This window comes from Callithrix jacchus, chromosome 17 (genome assembly GCF_049354715.1).
Source record: "Callithrix jacchus isolate 240 chromosome 17, calJac240_pri, whole genome shotgun sequence".
Lineage (NCBI taxonomy): Eukaryota > Metazoa > Chordata > Mammalia > Primates > Cebidae > Callithrix > Callithrix jacchus.
The window spans coordinates 25,269,723-25,295,413 of NC_133518.1; the positions used below are offsets into that span (position 1 = coordinate 25,269,723).

At 37.5% G+C, this 25,691-nt stretch overlaps 1 protein-coding gene across 6 annotated transcripts in view; it reads left to right on the forward strand.

Annotated features, from left to right (window-relative positions):
- Positions 1 to 25,691, forward strand: part of LOC144579887 (uncharacterized) — a 291,251-nt gene that overhangs the window by 205,213 nt on the left and 60,347 nt on the right. For 4 of the 6 annotated variants that reach the window (XM_078353943.1, XM_078353940.1, XM_078353939.1 and 1 more), the window contains 8 exons: positions 2,727 to 2,858; positions 5,077 to 5,208; positions 7,420 to 7,551; positions 10,433 to 10,564; positions 12,779 to 12,907; positions 15,098 to 15,229; positions 17,461 to 17,592; positions 19,790 to 19,921. In XM_078353943.1, the coding sequence (XP_078210069.1) occupies positions 2,812 to 2,858; positions 5,077 to 5,208; positions 7,420 to 7,551; positions 10,433 to 10,564; positions 12,779 to 12,907; positions 15,098 to 15,229; positions 17,461 to 17,592; positions 19,790 to 19,921 (968 nt within the window). In that variant the 5' untranslated portion in view covers positions 2,727 to 2,811. The remainder of the gene's footprint in view (positions 1 to 2,726; positions 2,859 to 5,076; positions 5,209 to 7,419; positions 7,552 to 10,432; positions 10,565 to 12,778; positions 12,908 to 15,097; positions 15,230 to 17,460; positions 17,593 to 19,789; positions 19,922 to 25,691) is intronic. The other 2 variants (XM_078353944.1, XM_078353945.1) reach the window with 2 other exon arrangements.

Consider the following 25,691-nt stretch of genomic DNA (forward strand, 5'->3'; position numbering starts at 1 on the left):
TCTAGTTATTAGAAACAATATCACAAGGGGCTTGTGTGCCTTCTGAGATATTTGGAGTAATATCCTTTCCATTTTTGAACATTAGAAACAATACTACTGTGGTGGTGTACATTTGCTGCGATATTCAGGGTATGGTCATCCTTTGTCCTCAGGATATTATTAACTACATCACAGACCAGTTTTAGTTTGCCTTGATATTGGAGCAATCCGAGAGTGTAAACCTGCTTTTACAATGAGAGTAATACCTACTCAGCATATGACGGATAATATCACGAAATGGACACACATAAGTGTATACCCACTTTGATATTGAAAGTAATTTTTATCTAATATACTAAAAATCATATCCCAGAATATACTTATAATGTGTACTCCTATTAAAATATTATAAACAATGCAAAGAATATGTACCATATGTACGTTGACTGTGATGTACATATGTGTACACCATAGAGATGTACAATAAACATAATCTGTACAATATGTACATTTATATGTACATAATATGTAAACAATAGGTATGTACATAATGTGTACAATATGTACATTTGTAATATCACAATAATATCACAACAGCATATACAATCACAATACACATGTAATACAGAATATAAATGCACGTATTTCACACATTATGTACATTTACATTTACTGTGGTATGATGAGGTGTTTACATGTACAGCATGCGCCCATTATGTACAAATGTACAATAAAAGCACGTGTGGATATATGTGCATAGTATGTACATATGTACGCTATGTACACATACGTACATATAATGTAGAGATACCTTCTGTACACAAGTACTTAATATGCAGAGTATGTACATGTACAATGTACACACATAAGTTTACACCCACTTTGGTAACCAGAGTAATTCCTATCTTACATTCGAGAGGTAATATCACAGAATGTACGCATAATGAGTACATTTATTGGCATATCACAATAAATGCATAAAATAGGTACAATCTGTACATTTACTCTGCTGTACATGTGTACCCAATACACAAGTAGATAAAATGTACATAATCTGTAAAATATGTTCCTTTATATTTCTATAATGTGTACACAATGCATAGGTACATAATGTGTACAATATGTACATTTGTAATATCACAATGATATATCACAACAGCATAAATAATCACAATAAACATAACACATAATATAAATGTACATATTGCAAACATGTACATTTACATTTATTGTAATATGTGTACAAATGTACATCATGTACCAATTATGTACAGATGTACAATATATGAACGTGTACATATCTGTGCATAGTATGTACATGTGTGCAACGTACACATATGTATATATAATGAAGACATGTACATTCTGTACATGAGTACATAATATGCACAACATGTACTTGTATAAATTATGTGCACACCTGGGTGTAGACCCACTTTAATCACCGGTGTGATTTCTATCCAATATGCAAAAAGTTATATCCCAGAATGTACTCATAATGTGTACATTTATTGACATATCACAATAAATGTATCAAATAGGTGCAGTCTGTACATGTACACTAGTGTACATGTGTACACAATGCACATGTACCAAAATGTACATATTCAGTCAAATGTGTACCTGCATATTTCAACAATGTGTGCACCATGGATAGGTACATAATTTGTGCACTATGAACATTCCTTGAAATATCAGTGATAAAATATATATAATCACAATAAGATACATAATCACAGTAATATATACAAGTCATGTAGTATCACAAAAAAGTACATATTACACACATTAGATATGCGTTAGGAACGTATGTGTTTTGCACGTAATATGTACATACAGATTTATCATGTTAACATAAGTACACGTGTACAAATACGTGCTCACTATTTAAACTATATACACATGAACATATGGATGCAAACTCTGTACCTATGCACAGACATGCTATTACCACAGCCCACATCATAGCATCTTCCACACGCCCTCTTGCTGCTTATAGACACCCTGGCTATGAGGCTGTACCAACAGCCATAACCAGAGGGCCTGTAAAAAAACCCAGGCCCACCCTGGCTACCTACGAATGCCCTGGCTAGAAAGCTGTGCCCACATCCCCAACAGAGGACCTGTAGCAGCCCGCCAGCCCACTCTGGCAACGTAGAAACACCCTGGCTTAAGGGCATTGTCCGATACACTGCCAGAGAGCATGTAGCAGACCCCAGGCAAACCCCACAGCTAAGAAACACAATAACTAAGTGACTGGACCCAGAGCCAACACCAGAGGGCCCGAAGTAAATCCCAGGTGCATCATGGCTGCTTAGGAACACCCTGGCTATGTGACTGTCCTTACAGGCTCCATCAGCGTGCCCGCAGCCGCCCAGTGGCCCAGAATGTCTGCTGAGGGACACCCTGGATAGAGCACTGTACCCACAGTCCTCAACAACGAGCCCATAGCAGGCTCAAAGCCCACCCTGGTTGCTTTGGGACCCCCTAATTTGGTGGCTCTACCCACCGCTGCTGGGGCCAAGCTATTTTGAAAATGTGGTTTAGTATGATACTGTGGACCATATCATACAGAAATGATAATGATATTCTCTTTTGCTATATATTAGGCAGTAGCTATAGTTACCCCTCTGCTATATTGACAAAAATGCCATCATCACATCCCTTGACATTAGAATTTAAAGCATAGTGGAGTTTCACCCCTTGCAATGTTTAATTCAATATAATTGTTTTCTTGTTTACATTAGTGACCCTATCAGAGCATGCTGTACACCTCTTGCCATATTCAGAGTACTTCCCTATAAGCCGCAACATTTTCCTCTCCTCCTCTGGATGTTAGGAACAATATCCCAGGACCGGCCTACAACCCCAGTCACATCGTGAGTAATGTCCTCTATAATCCTCTAGTTATTAGGAACAATATCACGGGGGGCTTGTGCTCTCTCTCAAATATTTGGAGTAATATCATTTAAGTTTTTGAATATTAGAAACGATACTACAGTGGTGGTGTATACTGCATTCGATATTCAGAGTATGGTAATCCTTTGTCTTTCTAACATGATTCACTACAAAACAGAAGCGTTTTACTTTGCCTGTGATATTGAAACCATCGCAGAGGGTACACTTGCTCTCACAAGGAGAGTAATATCTACTTAGGATATGATGGCTAATATCACGAAATGGACACACCTATGTGTATACCCACTTTGATATTGGAAGTAATATTTACCTAATATTCTAAAAATCATATCTCAGAATATACTCATGATGTGTACACTTATTGGTATATTACAAGCAACAAAGTGAATATGTACCACATGTAAACTGACTGTGATGTCATATGTGTACACAACACAGATGTTGAATAAATTTACATAATCTATAAAATATGGATAATTATATGCATACACAGTGTACACAATAGATATGTTCAAAATGTGTACAATATGTACACTTATTCTAACACCACAACGATATCATATAATCACAGCAGCTTATAAAACCTCAATGGACAGGTAGTACATAATACACATGTACATATTGCACACACTATGTACATTTACATTTATTGTGATATTACGATATGTACACAGGTACATCATGTACCAATTAGGTACGAATGAGCAATATATGCAGGTGTAGATATGTGTGCACAGAATGGACATATGTACACTATATACACATACGTACATATAACGTAGATATGTACCTTCTGTATACGAGTCCGTAATGTGAACTGCATGCACATGTATATACTATGTACCCACATGCGTGTACACCAGCTTTGGTAACTGAAGTGAATTCTATTTAATGTGCTAAAAGTAATATCCCAGAAGGTACTCATAATATGTACATTTATTGACATATCACAATAAATGTATAAAATAGGTACAGTCTGTACATTTACTCTGCTGTACATATGTGTACACAACGGACATGCACCAAAATGTACATATTCTGTCAAATATGTACCTGCAGATTTCTACAATGTGTACACCATGCATTAGGTACGTAATTTGTGCACAAGGAACATTCCTTGAAATATCAGCGATTAAATATATATAATCACAATAAGATACATAATCACAATTATATATACCTGTCGTGTAGTATCAGCAAATAGTACATGTTGCACACATTAGGTATGCATTAGGTAACTATGTGTTATACACATATTATGCACATACAGATTTATCATGGTAACAGAAGTATATGTGTACAAATATGTGCTCACTATTTAAACTATGTACACACGAAGATATAGATAGAAACTCCGTACCAATGCACAGGCATGCTATTACCACAACTCACATCCTAGAATCCCCCACATGCCCTCTGGCTGCTTATAGACACCCGGGCTTTGAGGCTGTGCCCACAGCCACCACCAGAGGGCCTGTAAGAGCACCCAGGCCCACCCTGGCTACCTACGGATGCCATGGCTAGAAAGCTGTGCCCACATCTTCACCAGATGTCCTGTAGCAGCTCGCCAGCCCACTCTGGCAACGTAGGGACACTCTGGCTTAAGGGCGTTTTCCGATACATTGCCAGAAAGCATTTGGAAGACCCAAGGCCAACTCTGCAGCTTAGGGACACCCTAACTAGGTTACTGTGCCCCCAGCCCCCACCAGAGGGCCTGAAGTAAATCCCAGGTGAACCATGGCTGCTTAGGAACACCGTGGCTAAGTGGCTGTCCTTACAGGCTCCGCCAGCATGCCTGTAGCAGCCCAGTAGCCCAGAATGGCTGGTTAGGGAAACCCTGGATAGAACACTGTGCCCACAGTCCGGACCAACGTGCCCGCAGCAGGACCAAGGCACACCCTCGTTTCTTGGGGACCCCCTGGTTTGTTGGCTATGCTCACCGCTGCTGGGGCCAAGCTATTTAAGAAATATGGTTTAATGTGATACTGGCGACCATATCATACAGAAATGATAATGTTATTCTCTTTTGCTATATATGAGGCAGTAGTTATAGTTACACATCTGCTATATTGACAAAAATGCCATCCTCACATCCCTTGACATTAGAATTGAAACCCTAGGGGAGTTTCACCCATTGCAATGTTTAATTCAATATAATTGTTTTCTTGTTTACATTAGTGACCCTATCAGAGCATGCTGTACACCTCTTGCCATATTCAGAGTACTTCCTCATAAGCCGCAACATTTTCCTCTCCTCCTCTGGATGTTAGGAACAATATCCCAGGTCCGGCCTACAACACCAGTCACATCGTGAGTAATGTCCTCTATAATCTTCTAGTTATTAGGAACAATATCACGGGGGGCTTGTGCACTCTCTCAGATATTTGGAGTAATATATTTAAGATTTTGAATACTGGAAACGATACTACAGTGGTGGTGTATACTGCATTCGATATTCAGAGTATGGTAATCCTTTGTCTTTCAGACATGATTCACTACATCACAGAAGCGTTTTACTTTGCCAGTGATATTGGACCATCGCAGAGGGTACACTTGCTCTCACAAGGAGAGTAATACCTACTTAGCATATGATGGCAAATATCACGAAATGGACACACATATGTGTATACCCACTTTGATATTGGAAGTAATATTTACCTAATATTCTAAAAATCATATCTCAGAATATACTCATGAGGTGTACACTGATCGGTATATTATAAGCAACTAAGTGAATATGTACCACATGTAAACTGAGTGATGGCATATGTGTAAACAACACAGATGTAGAATAAATTTACATAATCTATAAAATATGGACAATTATATGCATACAAAGTGTACACAATAGATATGTTCAAAATGTGTACAATATGTACACTTATTCTAACACCACAACGATATCATATTACCACAGCAGCTTATAAAACCTCAATGCACAGGTTGTACATAATATACATGTACATATTGCACACACTATGTACATTTACATTTATTGTGATATTACGATATGTACATAGGTACATCATGTACCAATTAGGTTCGGATGTGCAATATATGCAGGTGTATATATGTGTGCACAGAATGGACATATGTACACTATATACACATACGTACATATAATGTAAATATGTACCTTCTCTACACGAGTACATAATATGAACTGCATGCACATGTATAAACTATGTACACACGTGTGTACACCAGCATTGGTAACTGAAGTGCTTTCTATTTAATGTGCTAAAAGTAATATCCCAGAAGGTACTCATAATATGTACATTTATTGACATATCAAAATAAATGTATAAAATAGGTACAGTCTATACATTTATTCTGCTTTACATATGTGTACACAACGCACATGTACCAAAATGTACATATTCTGTCAAATATGTACCTGCAGATTTCTACAGTGTGCACCTTGCATTAGGTACATAATTTGTGCAGAAGGAACATTCCTTAAAATATCAGCGATTAAATATATATAATCACAATAAGATACGTAATCACATTAATATATACATGTCGTGTAGTATCACCAAATAGTACATATTGCACACATTAGGTATGCGTTAGGTACCTAATGTGTCTTACACATATTATGCACTTACAGATTTATCATGGTAACATAAGTACACGTGTACAAATATGTGCTCACTATTTAAACTACGTACACATGAAGATAAAGATGCAAACTCTGTACCTATGCACAGGCATGCTATTACCACAGCACACATCGTAGCATCCCCCACATGCCCTCTGGCTGCTTATAGACACCCGGGCTTTGAGGCTGTGCCCACAGCCACCACCAGAGGGCCTGTAAGAGCACCCAGGCCCACCCTGGCTACCTACGGATGCCATGGCTAGAAAGCTGTGCTCACATCCCCACCAGAGGTCCTGTAGCAGCTCGCCAGCCTACTCTGGCAACGTAGGGACACTCTGGCTTAAGGGCGTTTTCTGATACATTGCCAGAAAGCATGTAGCAGACCCAAGGCCAACCCTGCAGCTTAGGGACACACGAACTAGGTGACTGTGCACAGAGCCTCCACCAGAGGGCCCGAAGTCAATCCCAGGTGCACCATGGCTGCTTAGGAACACCCTGGCTATGTGGCTGTCCTTACAGGCTCCACCAGCGTGCCTGTATCAGCCCAGTAGCCCAGAATGACTGCTTAGCAAAACCCTGGATAGAGCACTGTGCCCCCAGTCCCCACCAACGAGCCCGTAGCAGGCCCAAGGCACACCCTCGTTGCTTTGGGACCCCCTGGTTTGTTGACTATGCTCACCGGTGCTGGGGCCAAGTTATTTAAGAAATGTGGTTTAATATGATACTGGCGACCACATCATACAGAAATGATAATGTTATTCTCTTTTGCTATATATGAGGCAGTAGTTATAGTTACACCTCTGCTATATTGACAAAAATGCCATCCTCACATCCTTTGACATGAGAATTGAAAGCATAGGGGAGTTCCACCCCTTGCAATGTTTAATTCAATATAATTGTTTTCTTGTTTACATTAGTGACCCTATCAGAGCATGCTGTACACCTCTTGCCATATTCAGAGTACTTCCCCATAAGCCACATCATTTTCCTCTCCTCCTCTGGATGTTAGGAACAATATCCCAGGACCGGCCTACAACCCCAGTCACATCGTGAGTAATGTCCTCTATAATCTTCTAGTTATTAGGAACAATATCACGGGGGGCTTGTGCACTCTCTCAGATATTTGGAGTAATATCTTTTAAGTTTTTGAATATTAGAAACGATACTACAGTGGTGGTGTATACTGCATTCGATATTCAGAGTATGGTAATACATTGTCTTTAGGACATGATTCACTACATCACAGAAGCGTTTTACTTTGCCTGTGATATTGACACCATCGCAGACGGTACACTTGCTCTCACAAGGAGAGTAATACCTACTTAGGATATGATGGCTGATATCACGAAATGGACACACGTATGTGTATACCCACTTTGATATTGGAAGTAATATTTACCTATTATACTAAAACTCATATCTCAGAATATACTCATGATGTGTACACTTATTGGTATATTACAAGCAACTAAGTGAATATGTACCACATGTAAACTGACTGATGGCATATGTGTACACAACACAGATGTTGAATAAATTTACATAATCTATAAAATATGGATAATTATATGCATAGAAACTGTACACAATAGATATGTTCAAAATATTTACAATATGTGCACTTATTCTAACACCACAACGATATCATATAATCACAGCAGCTTATAAAACCTCAATGCACAGGTAGTACATAATACAAATGTACATATTGCACACACTATGTACATTTACATTTATTGTGATATTACGATATGTACACAGGTACATCATGTACCAATTAGGTACGAATGTGCAATATATGCAGGTGTAGATATGTGTGCACAGAATGGACATATGTACACTATATACACATACGTACATAAAATGTAGATATGTACCTTCTGTACACGAGTCCATAATGTGAACAGCATGCACATGTATAAACTATGTACACACATGCGTGTACACCAGCTTTGGTAACTGAACTGATTTCTATTTAATGTGCTAAAAGAGATATCCAAGAATGTACTCATAATATGTACATTTATTGACATATCCCAATAAATGTATAAAATAGGTACAGTCTGTACATTTACTGTACATATGTGTACACAACGGACATGTACCAAAATGTACATATTCTGTCAAATATGTACCTGCAGATTTCTACAATGTGTACACCATGCAATAGGTACGTAATTTGTGCACAAGGAACATTCCTTGAAATATCAGCGAGAAAATATATATAATCACAATAAGATACATAATCACAGTAATATATACATGTCGTGTAGTATCACCAAATAGTACATATTGCACACATTAGGTATGCGTTAGATACCTATGTGTTATACACATATTATGAACATACAGATTTATTATGGTAAGATAAGTACACGTGTACAAATATGTGCTCACTGTTTAAACTATGTACACATGAAGATAGAGATGCAAACTCTGTACCTATGCACAGGCATGCTATTATGACAGCCCACATCGTAGCATCCCCCACACACCCTCTGGCTGCTTATACACACCTGGGCTTTGAGGCTGTGCCCACAGCCGCCACCAGAGGGCCTGTAAGAGCACCCAGGCCCACCCTGTCTACCTACGGATGCCATGGCTAGAAAGCTGTGTCCACATCCTTACCAGAGGTCCTGTAGCAGCTCGCCAGCCCACTCTGGCAACGTAGGGACACTCTGGCTTAAGGGCGTTTTCCGATACATTGCCAGAAAGCATGTAGCAGACCCAAGGCCAACCCTGCAGCTTAGGGACACACTAACTAGGTGACTGTGACCATAGCCCCCACCAGAGGGCCCGAAATAAATCCCAGGTGCACCATTGCTGCTTAGGAACACCCTGGCTATGTGGCTGTCCGTACAGGCTCCACCAGCGTGCCTGTTGCCCAGTAGCCCAGAATGGCTGCTTAGGGAAACCCTGGATAGAGCACTGTGCCCACAGTCCCCACCAACGAGCCCGTAGCAGGCCCAAGGCACACCCTCGTTGCTTTGGGACCCCCTGGTTGGCTATGCTCACCTCTGCTGGGGCCAAGCTATTTAAGAAATGTGGTTTAATATGATACTGGCGACCATATCATACAGAGATGATAATGTGATTCTCTTTTGCTATATATGAGGCGTAGTTATAGTTACACCTCTGCTATATTGACAAAAATGCCGTCCTCACATCCCTTGACATTAGAATTGAAAGCATAGAAAAAGGAACACTTTTACACTATTTGTGGGAGTGTAAATTAGTTCAACCATTGTGGAAGACAGTGTGGCGATTCCTTAAGGTTTTAGAAATAGAAATTCCATTTGACCCAGCAATCCCATTACTGGGTATATATCCAAAAGAATATAAATCGTTCTACTATAAGAACACATGTACACGAATGTTCATTGCAGCACTGTTTACAATAGCAAAGACCTGGAATCAACCCAAATGCCCATTGATAATAGACTGGATTGGAAAAATGTGGCACATATACACCATGGAATATTATGCAGCAATCAGAAATGATGAGTTTGTGTCATTTGTAGGGACATGGATGAATCTGGAGAACGTCATCCTCAGCAAACTGACACAAGAACAGAAAATGAAACACCGCATATTCTCACTCATAGGCGGGTGATGAAAAATGAGAACACATGGACACAGAGAGGGGAGTACTAAACACTGGGGTCTATTGGGGGGAAAAGGGGAGGGCCAGTGGGAGGGGGAGGTGGGGAGGGATAGCCTGGGGAGAAATGCCAAATGTGGGTGAAGAAGAGAAGAAAAGCACACTGCCATGTGTGTTTCTACGCAACTGTCTTGCATGCTCTGCTCATGTACCCCAAAACCTAAAATCCAATAAAAAATTAAAAAAAAAAACAAAAAAATTGAAAGCATAAAGGACTTTCACCCCTTGCAATGTTTAATTCAATATAATTGTTTTCTTGTTTACATTAGTGACCCTATCAGAGCATGCTGTAAACCTTTTGCCATATTCAGAGTACTTCCCCATAAGCCGCAACATTTTCCTCTCCTCCTCTGGATGTTAGGAACAATATCCCAGGACCGGCCTACAACCCCAGTCACATCGTGAGTAATGTCCTCTATAATCCTCTAGTTATTAGGAACAATATCACGGGGGGCTTGTGCACTCTCTCAGATATTTGGAGTAATATCTTTTGAGTTTTTGAATATTAGAAACGATACTACAGTGGTGGTGTATACTGCATTCGATATTCAGAGTATGGTAATCCTTTGTCTTTCGGACATGATTCACTACATCACAGAAGCGTTTTACTTTGCCTGTGATATTGGAACCATCGCAGAGGGTACACTTGCTATCACAAGGAGAGTAATACCTACTTAGGATATGATGGCTAATGTCGCGAAATGGACACACGTATGTGTATACCCACTTTGATATTGGAAGTAATATTTACCTAATATACTAAAAATCATATCTCAGAATATACTCATGATGTGTACACTTATTGGTATATTACCAGCAACTAAGTGAATATGTACCACATGTAAACTGACTGTGATGGCATATGTGTACACAACACAGATATAGAGTAAATTTACATAATCTATAAAATATTGATAATTATATGCATACAAAGTGTACACAATAGATATGTTCAAAATGTGTACAATATGTACACTTATTCTAACACCACAACGATATCATATAATCACAGCAGCTTATAAAACCTCAATACACAGGTAGTACATAATACACATGTACATATTGCACACACTATGTACAATTACATTTATTGTGATATTACGATATGTACCCAGGTATATCATGTACCAATTAGGTACGAATGTGCAATATATGCAGGTGTAGATATGTGTGCACAGAATGGACATATGTACACTATATACACATACGTACATATAATGTAGATATGTACCTTCTGTAAACGAGTCCATAATATGAACAGCATGCACATGTATAAACTACGTACCCACATGCATGTACACCAGCTTTAAAAACTGAAGTGATTTCTATTTAATGTGCTAAAAGTAATATTTCAGAATGTACTCATAATATGTACATTTATTGACATATAACAATAAATGTATAAAATAGGTACAGTCTGTACATTTACTCTGCTGTACATATGTGTACACAAAGGACATGTACCAAAATGTACATATTCTGTCAAATATGTACCTGCAGATTTCTACAATGTGTACACCATGCATTAGGTACATAATTTGTGCACAAGGAACATTCCTTGCAATATCAGCGATAAAATATATATAATCACAATAAGATACATAATCACAGTAATATATACATGTCGTGTAGTATCACAAAATAGGACATATTGCACACATTAGGTATGCATTTGGTACCTATGTGTTTTACACATATGCACATACAGATTTATCATGGTAACATAACTACACGTGTACAAATATGTGCTCACTATTTTAACTATGTACACACGAAAATATAGATACAAACTCTGGACCTATGCAGAGGCATGCTATTTCCACAGCCCACATCGCAGCATTTCCCACTCGCCCTCTGGATGCTTACGGACACCCGGGCTTTGAGGCTGTGCCCACAGCTGCCACCAGAGGGTCTATAAGAGCACCCAGGCCCACCCTGGCTACCTCCGGATGCCATGGCTAGAAAGCTGTGCCCACATCCCCACCAGAGGTCCTGTAGCAGCTCGCCAGCCCACTCTGGCAACTTAGGGACACTCTGGATTAAGGGCGTTTTCTGATACATTCCCAGAAAGCATGTAGCAGACCCAAGTCCAACCCTGCAGCTTAGGGACACATTAACTAGGTGACTGTGCCCAGAGCACCCACCAGAGGGCCCGAAGTAAATCCCAGGTGCACCATGGCTGCTTAGGGACACGCTGGCTATGTGGCTGTCCTAACAGGCTCCACTAGCGTGCCTGTAGCAGCCCAGTAGCTTAGAATGGCTGCTTAAGGAAACCCTGGATAGAGCACTGTGCCCACAGTCCCCACCAACGAGCCCGTAGCAGGCCCAAGGCACACCATCGTAGCTTTGGGACCCCTGGTTTGTTGGCTCTGCTCACCGCTGCTGGGGCCAAGCTATTTAAGACATGTGGTTTAATATGATACTGGCGACCATATCATACAGAAATGATAGTGTTATTCTCTTTTGCTATATATGAGGCAGTAGTTATAGTTACACCTCTGCTATATTGACAAATTTGCCATCCTCAAATCCCTTGACATGAGAATTGAAAGCATAGGGGAGTTTCACCCCTTGCAATGTTTAATTCAATATAACTGTTTTCTTGTTTACATTAGTGACCCTATCACAGCATTCTGTATACCTCTTGCCATATTCAGAATACTTCCCTATGAGCCGCAACATTTTCCTCTCCTCTGGATGTTAGGAACTATATCCCAGGACCGGCCTACAACCCCAGTCACATCGTGAGTAATGTCCTCTATAATCCTCTAGTTATTAGGAACAATATCACGGGGGGCTTGTGCACTCTCTCAAATATTTGGAGTAATATCTTTAAAGTTTTTGAATATTAGAAACGATACTACAGTGGTGGTGTATACTGCATTCGATATTCAGAGTATGGTAATCCTTTGTCTTTCGGACATGATTAACTACATCACAGAAGCGTTTTACTTTACCTGTGATATTAGAACCATCGCAGAGGGTACACTTGCTCTCAAATGGAGAGTAATACCTACTTAGGATATGATGGCTAATGTCACGAAATGGACACACCTATGTGTATACCCACTTTGATATTGGCAGTAATATTTACCTAATATACTAAAAATCATATTTCAGAATATAGTCATGATGTGTACACTTATTGGTATATTACAAGCAACTAAGTGAATATGTACCACATGTAAATCTGATGGCATATGTGTACACAACACAGATGTAAAGGAAATTTACATAATCTATAAAATATGGAAAATTATATGCATACAAAGTGTACACAATAGATATGTTCAAAATGTGTACAATATGTACACTTATTCTAACACCACAATGATATCAACACAGAAGCTTATAAAACCTCAATGCACAGGTAGCACATAATACACATGTACATATTGCACACACTATGTACATTTACATTTATTGTGATATTACGATATGTACACAGGTACATCATGTACCAATTAGGAACGAATGTGCAATATATGGAGGTGTAGATATGTGTGCACAGAATGGACTTATGTACACAATATACACATACGTACATACAATGTAGATATGTACCTTCTGTACACCAGTCCATAATATGAACAGCATGCACATGTATTAACTATGTACACACATGCGTGTACACCAGCTTTGGTAACTGAAGTGATTTCTATTTAATGTGCTAAAAGTAATATCCCAGAATGTACTCATAATATGTACATTTATTGACATATCACAATAAATGTATAAAATAGGTACAGTCTGTACATTTACTCTACTGTACATATGTGTACACAACGCCCATTTACCAAAATGTACATATTCTGTCAAATATGTACCTGCAGATTTCTACAGTGTGCACCTTGCATTAGGTACATAATTTGTGCACAAGGAACATTCCTTGAAATATCAGCGATTAAATATATATAATCACAATAAGATACATAATCACAGTAATATATACATGTCATGTAGTATCAGCAAATAGTACATATTGCACACATGTATGCGTTAGGTACCTATGTTATACACATATTACGCACGTACAGATTTATGTTAACAGAAGTACACGTGTACAAATATGTGCTCACTATTTAAACTATGTACACACGAAGATATAGATGCAAACTCTGTACCTATGCACAGGCATGCTATTACCACAGCCCACAACGTAGCATCCCCCACACACCCTCTGGCTGCTTATAGACACCCGGGCTTTGAGGCTGTGCCCACAGCCACCACCAGAGGTCCTGTAAGAGCACCCAGGCCCACCCTGGCTACCTCCGGATGCCATGGCAAAAAAGCTGTTCCCACCAGAGGTCTTGTAGCAGCTCGCCAGCCTACTCTGGCAACGTAGGGACACTTCTGGCGTAAGGGCGTTTTCCGCTTCATTGCCAGAAAGCATGTAGCAGACCCAAGGCCAAAACTGCAGCTTAGGGACCCACTAACTAGGTGACTGTGCCCAGAACCCCCACCAGAGGGCCCGAAGTAAATCCCAGGTGCACCATGGCTGCTTAGGAACACCCTGGCTATGGGGCTGTCCTTACAGGCTCTGCCAGCGTGCCTGTAGCAGCCCAGTCCCCAGAATGGCTGCTTAAGGAAACCCTGGATAGGGCACTGTGCCCACAGTCCCCACCAACGAGCCCGCAGCAGGCCCAAGGCACACCCTCGTTGCTTTGGGACCCCCTGGTTTGTTGGCTATGCTCACCTCTGCTGGGGCCAAGCTATTTAAGAAATGTGGTTTAATATGTTACTGGAGACCATATCATACAGAAATGATAATGTTATTCTCTTTTGCTATATATGAGGCAGTAGTTATAGTTATACCTCGGCTATAGTGGCAAAAATGCCATCCTCACATCCCTTGACATTAGAAGTGAAAGCATAGGGGAGTTTCACCCCTTGCAATGTTTAATTCAATATAATTGTTTTCTTGTTTACATTAGTGACCCTATAAGAACATGCTGTACACCTCTTGCCATATTCAGAGTACTTCCCTATAAGCCGCAACATTTTCCTCTCCTCCTCTGGATGTTAGGAACAATATCCCAGGACCGGCCTACAACCCCAGTCACATCGTGAGTAATGTCCTCTATAATCCTCTAGTTATTAGGAACAATCTCACGGGGGGCTTGTGCACTCGCTCAGATATTTGGAGTAATATCTTTTAAGTTTTTGAATATTAGAAACGATACTACAGTGGTGGTGTATACTGCATTCGAAATTCAGAGTATGGTAATCCTTTGTCTTTCAGACATGATTCACTACATCACAGAAGCGTTTTACTTTGCCTGTGATATTGGAACCATCGCAGAGGGTACACTTGCTCTCACAAGGAGAGTAATATCTAGTTAGGATATGATGGCTAATATCACGAAATGGACACACGTATGTGTATACCCACTTTGATATTGGGAATAATATTTACCTAATAAACTAAAAATCATATCTCAGAATATACTCATGTGTACACTTATTGGTATATTACAAGCAACTAAGTGAATATGTACCACATGTAAACTGACTGTGATGGCATATGTGTGCACAACACAGATGTAGAATAAATTTACATAATCTATAAAATATGGACAATTATATGCATACAAAGTGTGCACAATAGATATGTGCAAAATGTGTACAATATGTGCACTTATTCTAACACCACAAAGATATCATATAATCACAGCACCTTATAAAACCTCAATGCACCTTATAAAACCTCAATGCACAGGTAGTGTATAATACACATGTAAATATTGCACACACTTTGTACATTTACATGTATTGTGATATGACGATGTGTACACAGGTATGTCATGTACCAATTAGTTATGAATGTGCAATATATGCAGGTGTAGATATGTGTGCACAGAATGGACATATGTACACTGTATAGACATACGTATATATAATGTAAATATGTACCTTCTGTAGACGAGTCCATAATACAAACAGCATGCACAGGTATAAACTATGTACACACATGCGTGTATACCAGCTTTGGTAACTGAAGTGATTTCTATTTAATGTGCTAAAAGTAGTATCCCAGAATGTACTCATAATATGTACATTTATTGACATATCACAATAAATGTATAAAATAGGTACAGTCTGTACATTTACTCTGCTGTACCTATCTGTACACAACGGATATGTACCAAAATGTACATATTCTGTCAAATATTTACCTGCACATTTCTACAATATGTACAGCATGCAATAGGTATGTAATTTATGCACAAGGAACATTCCTTGAAATATCAGCGAGAAAATATATATAATCACAATAAGATACATAATCACAGTAATATATACATGTCATGTACTATCACCAAATAGTACATATTGCACACATTAGGTATGCGTTATGTACCTATGTGTTATATACATATTATGCACATACAGATTTATCATGGTAACATAAGTACACGTGTACAAATATGTGCTCACTAAACTATGTACACACGAAAATATAGATGCAAACTCTGTACCTATGCACAGGCATGCTATTACCGCAGCCCACATCATAGCATCCCCCACACGCCCTGTGGCTGCTTATAGACACCCGGGCTTTGAGGCTGTGCCCACAGCCGCCACCAGAGGGCCTGTAAGAGCACCCAGGCCCACCCTGTCTACCTACGGATGCCATGGCTAGAAAGCTGTGCCCACATCCCCACCAGAGGTCCTGTAGCAGCTCGCCAGCCCACTCTGGCAACGTAGGGACACTCTGGCTTAAGGGCGTTTTCCGATACATTGCCAGAAAGCATGTAGCAGACCCAAGGCCAACCCTTCAGTTTACGGACACACTAACTAGGTGACTGTGCCCAGAGCCCACACCAGAGGGCCCGAAGTAAATCCCAGGTTCACCATGGCTGCTTAGAAACACCCTGGCTACGTGGCTGACCTTACAGGCTCCGCCATCATGCCTGTAGCAGCCCAGTAGCCCAGAATGGCTGCTTAGGGAAACCCTGGATAGAACACTGTGCCCACAGTCCCCACCAACAAGCCTGCAGCAGGCCCAAGGCACACCCTCGTTGCTTTGGGACCCCCTGGTTTGTTGGCTATGCTCACCTCTGCTGGGGCCAAGCTATTTAAGAAATGTGGTTTAATATGATACTGGCGACCATATCATACAGAGATGATAATGTGATTCTCTTTTGCTATATATGAGGCAGTAGTTATAGTTACACCTCTACTATAGTGGCAAAAATGCCATCCTCAAATCCCTTGACATTAGAATTGAAAGCATAGGGGAGTTTCACCCCTTGCAATGTTTAATTCAATATAATTGTTTTCTTGTTTACATTAGTGACCCTATCAGAACATGCTGTACACCTCTTGCCAAATTCAGAGTACTTCCCCATAAGCTGCAACATTTTCCTCTCCTCCTCTGGATGTTAGGAACAATATCCCAGGACCGGCCTACAACCCCAGTCACATTGTGAGTAATGTCCTCTATAATCCTCTAGTTATTAGGAACAATCTCACGGGGGGCTTGTGCACTCTCTCAGATATTTGGAGTAATATCTTTTAAGTTTTTGAATGTTAGAAACGATACTACAGTGGTGGTGTATACTGCATTCGATATTCAGAGTATGATAATCCTTTGTCTTTCGGACATGATTCACTACATCACAGAAGGGTTTTACTTTGCCTGTGATATTGGAACCATCGCAGATGGTACACTTGCTATCACAAGGAGAGTAATACCTACTTAGGATATCATGGCTAATATCACGAAATGGACACACGTATGTGTATACCAACTTTGATATTGAAAGTAATATTTACCTAATATACTAAAAATTATATCTCAGAATATACTCACGATGTGTAAACTTATTGGTATATTACAAGCAACTAAGTGAATATGAACCACATGTAAACTGACTTTGATGGCATATGTTTACACAACACAGATGTAGAATAAATTTACATAAACTATGAATTATGGACAATTTTATGCATACAAAGTGTACACAATAGATATGTTCAAAATGTGTACAATATGTACACTTATTCTATCACCACAACGATATTATATAATCACAGCAGCTTATAAAACCTCAATGCACAGGTAGTACATAATACAAATGTACATATTACACACACTATGTATATTTACATTTATTGTGATATTACCATATGTACACAGGTACATCATATACCAATTAGGTACGAATGTGCAATATATGCAGGTGTAGATATGTGTGCACAGAATGGACATATGTACACTATATACACATACGTACATATAATGTAGATATGTACCTTCTGTACATGAGTCCATAATATGAACAGCAAGCATATGTAAAAACTTTGTACCCACATGCGTGTACACCAGCTTTGGTAACTGAAGTGATTTCTATTTAATATGCTAAAAGTAATATCCAAGAATGTACTCATAATATGTACATTTATTGACATATCACAATAAATGTATAAAATAGGTACAGTCTGTACATTAACTCTGCTGTACATATGTGTACACAACGCACATGTACCAAAATGTACATATTCTGTCAAATATGTACCTGCACATTTCTACAATGTGTACACCATGCATTAGGTACATAATTTGTGCACAAGGAACATTCCTTGAAATATCAGCGATAAAATATATATAATCACAATAAGATACATAATCACAGTAATATCTACATGTCGTGTAGTATCACCAAATAGTACATATTGCACACATTAGGTATGCTTAAGTACCTATGTGTTATACACATACTATGCACATACAGATTTTTCATGGTAACATAAGTACACGTGTACAAATATGTGCTCACTATTTAAACTATGTACACATGAAGATATAGATGCAAACTCTGTACATATGCACAGGCATGCTCTTACCACAGCCCACATTGTAGCATCCCCCACACGCCCTCTGGCTGCTTATAGACACCCAGGCATCGAGGCTGTGCCCACAGCCGCCACCAGAGGGCGTATAATAGCACCCAGGCCCACCCTGGTTACCTACGGATGCCATGGCTAGAAAGCTGTGCCCACATCCTTACCAGAAGTCCCATAGCAGCTAGCCAGCCCACTCTGGCTTAAGGGCGTTTCTTGATACATTGCCAGAAAGCATGTAGCAGACCCAAGGCCAACCCTGCAGCTTAGGGACACACTAACTAGGTGACTGTGCCCAGAGCCCCCAGAAGAGGGCCTGAAGTAAATCCCAGGTGCACCATGTCTGCTTAGGAACACCCTGGCTATGTGGCTGTCCTTACAGGCTCCGCCAGCGTGCCTGTAGCAGCCCAGTAGCCCAGAATGGCTGCTTAGAAAAACCCGGGGTAGAGCATTGTGCCCCAAGTCCCCACCAACGAGCCCGTAGCAGGCCTAAGGCACACCCTCGTTGCTTTGGGACCCCCTGGTTTGTTGGCTATGCTCACCGCTGCTGGGGCCAAGCTATTTAAGAAATGTGGTTTAATATGATTCTGGCGACCATATCATACAGAAATGATAATGTTATTCTCTTTTGCTATATATGAGGCAGTAGTTATAGTTACACTTCTGCTATATTGAAAAAATGCCATCCTCACATCCCTTGACATTAGAATTGAAAGCATAGGGTAGTTTCACCCCTTGTAATGTTTAATTCAATATAATTGTTTTTTTGTTTACGTTAGTGACCCTATCAGAGCATGCTGTACACCTCTTCCCATATCCAGAGTACTTCCCCATAAGCCGCAACATTTTCCTCTCCTCCTCTGGATGTTAGGAACAATATCCCAGGACCGGCCTACAACCCCAGTCACATCGTGAGTAATGTCCTCTATAATCCTCTAGTTATTAGGAACAATCTCACGGGGGGCTTGTGCACTCGCTCAGATATTTGGAGTAATATCTTTAAAGTTTTTGAATATTAGAAACGATACTACAGTGGTGGTGTATACTGCATTCGATATTCAGAGTATGGTAATCCTTTGTATTTCAGATATGATTCACTACAAAACAGAAGTGTTTTACTTTGCCTGTGATATTGGAACCATCGCAGAGGGTACACTTGCTCTCACAAGGAGAGTGATACCTACTTAGGATATGATGGCTAATATCGCGAAATGGACACACATATGTGTATATTTGGAGCAATTTTGCTTTTAACATTGGGGTACCTAGATAATATTTATACTTTATTCGCGTAATATTAGAATTTCGGTATTTTACATGATAGAAAATATTGAGATGGCATATATACTCCGAAACAATGTAGAAAAGGGCATTGTATATTTTTTCTAACAGATTACTTTCAGAGCATTTTGCTTTTATCATTAGGGTACATAGATAATATTTATAATTTTTTGTAACCACGTAAATTTAAAATTTCAATATTTTACATGAGAGAGCATATTGATATGGTGTGTATTCTCCAAAAGAAAGTAGAAACGGGCATTGTATATTTCTTTTAACAGATTTTCTTCAAAGCAATTTTGCTTTTAACATTGGGGTACATAGATGATATTTATATTTTTTTTGTTATGGCATAAGTTACAATTTAAATATTTGACATGAAAGAGCATATTGAGTGTGTGTATATACTCCAAAAAAAGTAGAAAAAAGCATTGTATATTTCGTCTGACAGATTATATTCAGAGCAATTTTGCTTTTAAGATTGCGGTACATAGATAATATTTATAATTTTATCTATTCGTGTAAAATTGGAATTTTGGTATTTTACATGAGACAACATATTGAGATGGTGTATATACTCCAGAAAATATGTAGAACGGGCCTTGTATATTTTTTCTAAGAAATTATCTTCACAGCATTTTTCTTTTAACATTGGGGTACATAGATAATATTTATATTTTTCAGTATCTGTGTATATTTAGAATTTCAGTATTTTACATGAGAGAGCATATTGAGATGGTTTATATACTCCAAAACAGAGTAGAAAAGGGCATTGTATATTTTTTATAACAGATTATATTCAGAGCAATTTTTCTTTTAGCATTGGGGTACATAGATAATATTTACATTTTTATCTATTCTCGTAAAATTAGAATTTCGATATTTTACATGTGAGAGAATATTGAGATTGTGTATATACTCCAGAAGAATGTAGAAAAGGGCATTGTATATTTTTTCTGACAGATTATCTTCAGAGCATTTTACTTTTAACATTGGGGTACATAGATAATATTTATATTTCTTTGTAAACGCGTAAATTTACAATTTCAATATTTTACATGAGAGAGCATATTGATTTGGTCTATATACTCCAAAACAGAGTAGAAAAAGCACTGTATATTTTTTCTGACAGATTATATTTAGAGCAATTTTCCTTTTAACATTGGGGTACCTAGATAATATTTATATTTTTTTTCTATTCGCGTAAAATTAGAATTTCGGTATTTTACATGAGAGAGCATATTGAGTTGCTGTATATACCCCAAAACAGAGAAGAAAAGAGCATTGTATATTTTTTCTGACAGAATATACTCAGAGAAATTTTGATTTTAACATTGGGGTACCTAGATAATATTTATATTTTTTTCTATACTCGTAAAATTATAATTTCGGTATTTTACATGAGAGAGCATATTGAGTTGGGGTATATACTCCAAAACAGAGTAGAGAAGAACATTGTATATTTTTCCTGACAGATTATATTCAGAGCAATTTTGCTATTAACATTGGTGTACCAAGGTAATATTTATATTTTTTCCTATTTGCATAAAATTAGAATTTCGGTATTTTACATGAGAGAGCATATTGAGTTGGTGTATATACTTTAAAACAGAGTAGAAAAGAACATTGTATATTTTTACTGACAGATTATATTCTTAGCAATTTTGTTTTAACATTGGGGTACCTAGATAATATTTATATTTTTTTCCATTCACGTAAAATTAGAATTTCGGTATTTTATATGAGAGAGCATATTGAGTTTGTGTATATACTCCAAAACAGAGTAGAATGGGCATTGTATATTTTTTTCTGACAATTTGCAGAGCAATTTTACTTTTATCATTGGAGTACCTAGATAATATTTATATTTTTTTCTATTCCCATTAAATTTGAATTTCGGTATTTTACATGAGAGAGCATATTAAGATGGTGTATATACTCCAAAACAAGGTAGAAAAGGGCATTGCATATTTTTTATGACAGATTATACTCAGAGCAATTTTGCTTTTAACATTGGGGTACCTAGATAATATTTAGATTTTTTTCTATTCATGTAAAATTAGAATTTCGGTATTTTACATGAGAGAGCATATTGAGTTGGTGTATATGCTCCAAAACAGAGTAGAAAAGGGCATTGTATATTTTTTCTGACAGATTAGACTCAGAGCAATTTTGCTTTTAATATTGGGTTACCTAGGTAATATTTAGGTTTTTTCTATTCGCGTAAAATTAGAATTTCGGTATTTTACATGAGTGTACATATTGAGTTGGTGTATATACTCCAAAACAGAGTAGAAAAGAGTATTGTATATTTTTACTGAACTATTATATTCAGAGCAACTTTGCTTTTAACATTGTGGTACCTAGATAATATTTAGATTTTTTTTCTATTCACGTAGAATTACAATTTCGGTATTTTACATGAGAGATCATATTGAGTTGGTGTATATACTCCAAAACAAAGTAGAAAAGGGCATTGTACATTTTTTCTGACAGATATTACTCAGAGCAATTTTGTTTTTAACATTGGAGTACCTAGATAATATTTAGATTTTTTTCTATTCGCGTAAAATTAGAATTTCGGTATTTTACATGAGAGAGCATATTGAGTTGGTGGATATACTGCAAAACAGAGTAGAAAAGGGCATTGGATATTTTTTATGACAGACTATACTCAGAGCAATTTCGCTTTTAACATTGGGGTACCTAGATAATATATAGATTTTTTTCTATTCCTGTAAAATTAGAATTTCGGTATTTTACATAAGAGAGCATATTGAGTTGGTGTATATACTCCAAAACAGAGTAGAAAATGGCATTGTATATTTTTTATGACAGATTATATCCAGAGCAATTATGCTTTTAACATTGGGGTACCTAGATAATATTTAGATTTTTTTCTTTTTGCGTAAAATTAGAATTTCAATATATTACATGAGAGAGCATATTGAGTTGGTGTGTATACTCGAAAACAAAGTAGAAAAGGGCATTGTATATTTTTTCTGACAGATTATACTCAGAGCAATTTTGCTTATTACCTTGGGGTACCTAGATCATATTTAGATTTTTTTTCTATTCGCGTTAAAATAGAATTTCGGTATTTTACATGAGAGAGCATATTGAGTTGGTGTATATACTCCAAAACACAGTAGTAAAGGGCATTGTATATTTTTTCTGACAGATTATACTCAGAGCAATTTTGCTTTTAACATTGGGGTACCTAGATAATATTTAGATTTTTTTCTATTCGCGTAAAATTAGAATTTCGGTATTTTACATGAGAGAGCATATTGAGTTGCTGTATATAATCCAAAACAAAGTAGAAATGGGCATTGTATATTTTCCAAGAACTATTATATTCAGAGCAATTTGCTTTTAACATTGGGGTAACTAGATAATATTTAGATTTTTTTTTCTATTCACGTAAAATTAGAATTTCGGTATTTTACATGAGAGAGCATATTGAGTTGGTGTATATACTCCAAAACAGAGTAGAAAAAAGAATTCTATATTTTCTCTGAACTATTATATTCAGAGAAATTTTGCTTTTAACATTGGGGTACCTAGATATTTAGATTTTTTTTCTATTCGCGTAAAATTAGAATTTCGGTATTTTACATGAGAGCATATTGAGTTGGTGTACATACTCAAAAACAAAGTAGAAAAGGGCATTGGATATTTTTTCTGACAGATTATATTCACAGCAATTTTGCTTTTAACATTGGGGTACCTAGATAATATTTAGATTTTTCTCTATTCGCGTAAAATTAGAATTTCGGTATTTTACATGAGAGAGCATATTGACTTAGTGTATATACTCCAAAACAGAGTAGAAAAGGGCATTGTATATTTTGTCAGACAGATTATACTCAGAGAAATTGTGCTTTTAACATTGCGGTACCTAGATAATTAGATTTTTTTCTATTCACGTAAAATTAGAATTTCGGTATTTTACATGAGAGAGCATATTGAGTTGGTGTATATACTCCAAAAAAAGTAGAAAAGGGCATTGTATATTTTTTCTGACAGATTATACTCAGAGAAATTTTGCTTTTAACATTGGGGTACCTAGATAATATTTAGATTTCTTTCTATTCGCGTAAAATTAGAATTTCGGTATTTTACATGAGAGAGCATATTGAGTTGGTGTATATACTGCAAAACAGAGTAGAAAAGGGCATTGTATATTTTTTATGACAGATTATACCCAGAGCAAGTTCGCTTTTAACATTGGGGTACCTAGATAATATATAGATTTTTTTCTATTCCCGTAAAATTAGAATTTCGGTATTTTACATGAGAGAGCATAATGAGTTGGTGTATATACTCCAAAACAGAGTAGAAAATGGCATTGTATATTTTTTCTGACAGATTATATCCAGAGCAATTATGCTTTTAACATTAGGGTACCTAGATAATAATTAGATTTTTTTCTTTTCCCGCAAAATTAGAATTTCGATATATTACATGAGAGAGCATATTGAGTTGGTGTGTATACTCCAAAACAAAGTAGAAAAGGGCATTGTATATTTTTTCTGACGGATTATACTCAGAGCAATTTTTCTTATAACCTTGGGGTACCTAAATCATATTTAGATTTTTTTCTATTCGCTTAAAATTAGAATTTCGATATTTTACATGAGAGAGCATATTGAGTTGGTGTATATACTCCAAAACAGAGTAGAAAAGGGCATTGTATATTTTTTCTCACAGATTATATTCAGAGCAATTTTCTTTTAACCTTGGGGTACCTAGATAATATTCAGATTTTTTTCTATTGGCGCAAAATTAGAATTTCGGTATTTTACGTGAGAGAGCATATTGAGTTGGTGTATATACTCCAAAAAAGAGTAGAAAAGGGCATTGTATATATTTTCTGACAGATTATAATCAGAGCAATTTTGCTATTAACATTCGCATACCTAGATAATATTTAGATTTTTTCTATTCGCGTAAAATTAGAATTTCGGTATTTTACATGAGAGAGCATATTGAGTTGGTGTATATACTCCAACAAAGAGTACAAAAGGGCATTGTATATTTTCTCTGACAGACTATACTCAGAGAAATTTTGCTTTTAACATTGGGGTACCTAGATAATATTTAGATTGTGTTCTATTCGTGTAAAATTAGAATTTCGGTATTTTACATGAGAGAGAATATTGAGTTATTGTATATACTCCAAAACAGAGTAGAAAAGGGCACTGTATATTTTTTCTGACAGATTATACTCAGAGTAATTCTGCTTTTAACATTAAGGTACCTAGATAATATTTAGAATTTGTTATATTCGCGTAACATCTGAAATTCGGTATTTTACATATGAGAGCATATTGAGTTGGTGTATATACTCCAAAACAGAGTAGAAAAGGGCATTGTATATTTTTTCTCACAGATTAT